Source organism: Mastomys coucha, unplaced genomic scaffold (assembly GCF_008632895.1).
Source record: "Mastomys coucha isolate ucsf_1 unplaced genomic scaffold, UCSF_Mcou_1 pScaffold1, whole genome shotgun sequence".
Taxonomy (NCBI): domain Eukaryota; kingdom Metazoa; phylum Chordata; class Mammalia; order Rodentia; family Muridae; genus Mastomys; species Mastomys coucha.
Window position 1 is genome coordinate 31,122,466 of NW_022196891.1, and position 6,800 is coordinate 31,129,265.

Here is a 6,800-nt window from a genome sequence, read left to right on the forward strand (position 1 = left end):
CAGGCTGGCCTCGAACTCAGAAATCCACCTGCCTCTGCCTCCCAAGTGCTAGGATTAAAGGCATGCCCAGCGATATGTTATTTCTTAACACTAAGTATGAGCTTGTCGGGACAGTAAGTGAAACAAGCCAGTCAGAAAGGGATGTGCACAGGCTGATTTCACATATACGGAATGCCTAAGAATTGCTGCCTTAGAAGACAGTACATGGTGGCTGCTATTCTCAAAGACAATGAGAGAGACAGTTCAGAGGGACCAGAGTATCAGTTTAGGAAGATGAAGAAACAGCTCTGGTGATGGCTGTTGACTGTGACAATACAATCCTTTAAACCCAGCACTTGGGAGGCAGAGGCAGGCGGATTTCTGAGTTCAAGGCCAGCCTGGTCTACAGAGTCAATTCCAGGACAGCCAGGGCTACACAGAGAAACCCTGCCTCAAAAAAACAAAAAAATAAAAAGAAGGAACTGAGCATGGTGATAGCATTAATCCCAGCGTTCATGAGCTATAAGCAGGCAGACCTCTGCGTTTACCTAGTTTACTTGATGAGTTCAAAGTCAGGCAGCCTCATAGTGGACCCTGTCTCAAAAAAAGGAAGAATGAGGAAAAATAGATGTATATGTTTTACCTTTTAATCCCAGTACTCAGGCAGCTGTGAGACGGGGGGACTATGACTTTGACCAGCCAAGGTTATAGCAAGATGCTGTCTCAAAAGTATTGTGGGTGGGAAGCAGGTGATAGGGCGGCAGCCATGCAGAGGAGCAGGGTTCCAGTAGGCTTGGCTGGCTTTGCGTTTGCAGTAGAGTGTGTGCATGCTATACACACAGAAGAAATAAAAGTGGCTGTTTGTGTGCTGTGCACACATGCACCAATTGCTTCCAATTGCAAGGACTAGGGGTAGGAGCTGGAGAGATGGCTCAGTTGTTAAGAGCACTTGTTCTTCCAGAAAACATGAGTTAATTTCCCAGCACCCAGCTCCAGTGACCCACAATGGCCTCAACTAGTTCCAGGTGATCTGACACCCCCTTCTGGTCTCCACAGGCTTCCCAAACATAACATTGCATACACTTAACATATGCACATACAAATAAAAGTTAAAAAAAACTTGGAGATAATATGTCAAATTCTAAAATTAGATTTTCTTTTTTAATAAGATAAATCCAATCCAGGAACAGATACTTTAATGGAGAAAGATAAACAACAAATCAATGAGACGTTTTTAGGAGCTGGAGAGATGGATCAACAGGTAACAGCACTTGCTGCTCCTACAAAAGACCCTGGTTTGAGTCCCAGCAGCCATAGTGTGGCTCTCAACCAACTATATCTCCAGTTCTAAGGGATCTAACAGGTGCACACAAAATCTAATAGGACATTTTCAGAAATCTGAGCATGGTATAAGGAAACTGATGGATGTGATGAGTATGTTTATATCTTAATTATGGAATTTTTTTTTTTTTTTTTTAGAAGAGGTGGGACCAGGCCATCCTGGAGGCTCCTTAGGTGCTGACAGCCAGGAAACTGAGGCTGTCTCTGACTTTTGCATTCTCTAGCAGACGGGCATCCTTAGAAGCCATTGTTTTGCTTTGCTTTAATTTGCTTTTTTGAGACTTGATTTCTCTGTGTAGCCCTGGCTGTACTGGAACTTACTTTGTAGACCAGGCTGGCTTTGAATTCACAGAGATCTTCCTGCCTCTGCCTCCCGAGTGCTGGAACTAAAAGTGTGCACCACCATGCCATCTCCCTGGTTTTGTTTTTACTTGTTCTGTTTTTTTCCAGACGTGGTTGAGTTTTTGTTGTTGTTGTTATTGTTTTCGAAGATTTATTTATTATATAAGTACACTGTAGCTGTCTTCAGATGCACCAGGAGAGGGCATCAGATCTCATTACGGGTTGTTATGAGCCACAATGTATTTGCTGGGATTTGAACTTAGGACCTTCGGGAGAGCAGTGTTCTTATCTGCTGAGCCACCTCACGAGCCCCTAATTGTGGTATTTTCATCAGCATATACATGTGCCCAAATGTGGCAGACTGTACATTTTACATATGTATAAGTTATACATCATTGATTCTTCATATATATATATGCACATATATATGAGATACACACACACATATATATGAGATAAGCAGTATGGAATTCATTCAGACTGGGTCAGAGACTTTCTGAGGTTATGTTTGCACTGAATATGGACCAACAAGGGACTAGCCATGCCAAATGTGTAGACAGAACCATCTTGCTGCTTTTCGAGGAAGCAAGGCAGCCAGTATGGCTGATACACAGTGAAATGAGGGGAAACTAGGCCGTGGCATGCCGTGGCCTCCGTGGACAGTGAAGCAGAGAAGCCGGCTGCTGAATTGCCCCTCCCGCATCTTTTAAGACTCAGAGCAAACCCTCTGGTTCTCTTTCCTATCAGACCTTGCCGCTGAGCTTGGTGGTCATAAAGGAAAAAGAGTACACTGAAGCTAGCCTCACAGTGACGTAGTCAGAATAGAACATAGGGCCAGATTCAAACCAGCCTGGACACTGTGTACCACACAGGATACCCGAGAGCTAAGTACATGTATTGCATGGGAAGTTGTGGGCTGTTGTAACAGTTTGTGTGGGGGGGAGGGGAGTGAAGGGTGTGATAGGGGAGGGGGTTTAGAGGTATGTGACTGTGAAGAGGTCCTCATATGATGTGGCCTACAGTTGGCAGAGCATCACAGGGAGGGAAGGAGGAGTGGGCAGGCAGAAGGACAGCTCTGAAAGCAGACACTGTTGACGAGTGCTGTGTGGTTTATATGTACACAGTTGAATCAAGAAAGATAGGGAAAGTGAAAATTTAAAAACACAAACACACACACACACCAAAACCAGGCAAGCCAGGCGTGCTTGGGGTAAGCCTTTAATCTAAGTACTCAGGAGGGAGAGACAGATGTCTGTGAATTAAAGACTAGCCAAGAAATGGAAGACTATGTCTCTGACTACTACTACTACTACTAATAATAATCAGGGCAGGCTCCAAAAAGCGGCCAGCATCCTGGTGCGTGCCCTGATGCGATCGCTGCTGTCTTTGTCATTTGCCGCTAGGTGTCAGGGTCCAGTGTAGGCACATTGGAGTGAGCCGTAACCAGAGCCAGTCCAGCTTTTAACCCTCATGCTCTCTCCCGCTGCAGCTTTTCCTCCCCTCCATGAGAAAGAAGCCAGACCTGGCCGACGGCAGCAATCCTGACGGTGATCTCCTCCAAGAACACTGGCTGGTTAATGACATGTTCACCTTTGAGAACGTGGGCTTCACCAAGGACGTGGGCAACATCAAGTTTCTGGTCTGTGCAGACTGTGAGATTGGACCCATTGGCTGGCATTGCCTAGATGACAAGAACAGCTTCTATGTGGCCTTGGAACGAGTTTCCCACGAGTAACTGAGAGGATAGGGACTTGGCTCCGCCCCAGCTATAAAGCTCTCCCCACAAGAACCCACACTGAACCTGGTGCATCAGCTGTGCTGGCCAACTTCTTGGTACCGATATAAAACATGAGCACTGGTGTTTGCCCTTGAACCTGCAGAGGGCCAGGCCTGCCTCCGTCAGGCTGCAGAGCATGCCTCCCACTTAGTCCTCTCTGTCACAACCTTCCTAAAGCCCTTTCCCCTGTTTTGGAACATGGAAGAACATGCAAGTACTCTACCAGTGTAGTCTGGTCCCTGGCGCTCCGCCTGTACGCCTTGACCCAGGGCTCTCTTCTTCCTCTCAAGAACAGCTTTCAACTTTTTAGCCATGGTGACAGGAAATAAGATGCTCACTCACTAATAGTTGAAACTCCACCTTTTCTCATTCTAGAAGCCAAGTATAATAGGGTGCACATCTGTAATCCTAGTTTTTGGGAGGTAGAGGCAGGAGGATCAGGAGTTCAAGGCCAACCTCAGCTACATAGCCTGGGCCAGGTAAGACATTGTCTCAAAATACATAAAGCATACAAGAATTTGAGAGTAACTTCATTGTATGTGACCTACTTGTCCACGGTAATTTATTCTTTTTAAAAGTAAAACATTTATTTACAAATATCAGTATTTAAACCTATTCAGAAACATTACTTTAGACACATTTTCAGTTCTGTGCTTGAGAGCCTCTCTTCTGGCTGGTAGTGTCATTTGATAGTGAAGACGAATGCGACCCTTCTTCCCTCAGATCTTGATCAGCTTTCTCTTTTTTATTAGCTCCTTGCTACTTCAGTCTGTGTTGTCAACCCTAAGGGAAACCCAGCCCTAGCTGTGTGCCAGGCTCTCTTGGAATCAGAGTAGAAAGTGCAGGATATACGAGAGGTAGGCCTTAGCCAGATCCCACCTGGGTTATTAGGAAAGACTCCTTTAATGGTAGTGCCACTGTTCATGAAATACAGGTTGCAAGTTCCTCGGGAGTTTGGTCCACTTGGACTGTCTGTACTGACCCAGAATGCAAACCTTTTCCATGGAGAGTTCTATTGTTATGGGCTTGGTGTTGCCTTTTCGTATTAGCCAACTTAAATCTTCAACACGATTCCCAGTTACTTTGTCATTTCTCTTCTGGAGTGACTCAGTAGCTTAAAAGGCCTCTGTGTAAACAGGTTCAAATACTTGGTAGTCATCCGCTCCTCGGGAGGGGGGCCTAAATTGAGATCAGTAGAGACCTCATTATTCCACATCATGCCAGTGCTTAGCAAGTGGGGCAGATCAAGAGTTCAAGGTTAGCCTCAGTTACATATTGAATTCGAGGCCAGCCTGTACCACTTGAGATCTTGTTTCAAATGAACAAACACAAAAAAGAACAAGTAGGAACTGGGGAAATGACTCACAGTTAAGAATGTTTGCTGCTCTTTCAGAGGACCTGAGTTCAGCATCCCCACAGGAGGTTCACAGCTGCCTGCAACTCCAGTTCAAGGAGGTTTGCACCTTCTGCTCCCTGCAGTTGCCTGCGCATGTGTGGCGCACATACAGACAAGCAGGCACACACAAATAAGTAAATAAAAATTTTACAGATTAAAAACAAAAGTTTCTTCCTTGGCATCTGCCTTCTGGGGGTTCTTCCCTCACTGAAGCTTGTCAAGGGCTCCCTCTTAACCATGGGCGTGGTTTTCCTAGCACACTAGCACCCTGCTCGCTTCCTTCCCCACCCAGAGTCTGAATGGCTTTAAACCTCAAAGGAGAGGCCATGTTTTCCAGCAAATAGGCAAGCAGTCCTGAGTGTGGCGTTCGCAGGACAGCTGAGATGACCCACGGTCAGAAGGAACATCACAGAAGCCTCTAGGGACACATGACCTCTCACTTCACAGTTCCAAGGACCTGAACTAAACTAGGCTTTTAATTCTGCCCCCTTTTAAAACCACAGAGATAATACATATTCATTGTATATCAGTGTAAGAATCAGTATGAAGTTCTAATTAACTCACAGTTCCATCGGCCAGAGCTTGCCAGTGGTAATGTGTATATCCTCAGTATCTATGTATATATGCAAATGTAGTTTTCAAAGCAAGCATGAGATTATACTTTTATAACTTGTTTTTTGTTTAACAGAAACAAGGGAACATCTTCCTTGTCAGTACGCCCTGCCATGCACACTAGTTCCATGGTGGTGCTGGCCTATGCGGTCAGTTACCCCCTGTTGTGGTGTCTGTAGTTGCTCATGACAGTGACATAGCAGCAAGGGTACTTAACTGCACATCTCTGTCTGAAGTTCCTTGGCTTGCATCACTGAGGCAGGATCTTGGGGTAGGCACGCTGTCACAGCTTTGCTATACAGACACATTCTTCAAAGCAAACCCACCAGTGTCGTCGTCCCCCCCCCCCACACACATACACACATTGCAGCAGAGTGAAAGAACATTCATTTTCTGCCCCCCTGAAAATAATAATAACCCTGAGTACTTTTTTTAATCATTAGAAAACATTTGCCACTTTCACTTTTTAAAGTGTTATTGTTTTATGTGCACTTCTGTTAAAATTGTTCTGTTCCAGCTAGCCACATTCTTTTTTTGTTTGTTTGGAGGGTGGTGGTTGGGGGAAGGTTGTTTGAAACAGGGTCTCCCTAAGTGGCTTGGCCAACCTGGAATTTGCTATATAGATCAAGCTGGCCTCGAACTCAACTTGTTTCCTTTTTGAGAACTGCCAAACATTGTTGACCCAGTGACCAAAAAGACCTTAACTACTGTTCTGCCATTTCCGTTTGACCTAAACGAAATAAAGGCATTTCAACAGTGAGGTTGGAGTCCTGTCTGTCTTTGGGCAGAATTAGCCTGAGGTCTCAAGTGGTAGACTCATCATTCAAGACCACCTGTAAAACAATGTCACTTCTGTCCCCTCCTCTTTTTCTCTGTCACAGGTTATCAGTATCAGTAATACTTGGAACTCCCCTGCTTCGAGCCTGAGGTAGACAGAGGTGACTAGTGGTTTGTTGCTGTGCCTGTACCTCCTGCAGTTCCAGGCTATATGCGCACGTCCTGGGTAGGGCACCTGTGTACCCTGTGCCGTCCTGTCTGGCTGTAACAAACAAACAAGAAAATCTCTTCAGTTCTACTGGGGAAAGCAACTGGGTTGGCCTAGACCTATTTACTTCTACAAAATTATCATTTCAGAACTCAGAATCAGGCTGGAGCCATGGCTCCATGGTTACGAGTGCCTGCTGCAGGTGCAGAGGACCCAGGTGCAGTTCACAGCACCCAGATGGCAGCTCACAACTGTAAGCCAGCTCCAAGGGAGCTGACACCTCTGGCCCTCTTCTGGCCTCTCCCAGGACCAGGCATGAATATGGTATACAGACAGACATGCAGACAAAAAACTCATACACATAAAGT

General features: G+C 45.6%; 1 protein-coding gene and 1 non-coding gene across 2 annotated transcripts in view; both read left to right on the plus strand.

Annotated features, from left to right (window-relative positions):
- Positions 1-5,778, plus strand: part of Rabif (RAB interacting factor) — a 10,917-nt gene extending 5,139 nt beyond the window's left edge. The window contains exon 2 of the mRNA XM_031383302.1: positions 3,152-5,778. Within this exon, the coding sequence (XP_031239162.1) occupies positions 3,152-3,397 (246 nt within the window). The 3' untranslated portion in view covers positions 3,398-5,778. The remainder of the gene's footprint in view (positions 1-3,151) is intronic.
- On the plus strand, positions 2,385-2,512 carry LOC116072136. Its single transcript, XR_004111326.1, has one exon. It is a non-coding gene; the product is annotated as a small nucleolar RNA SNORA61 (small nucleolar RNA).
- Positions 5,779-6,800: the final 1,022 nt, after the last annotated feature.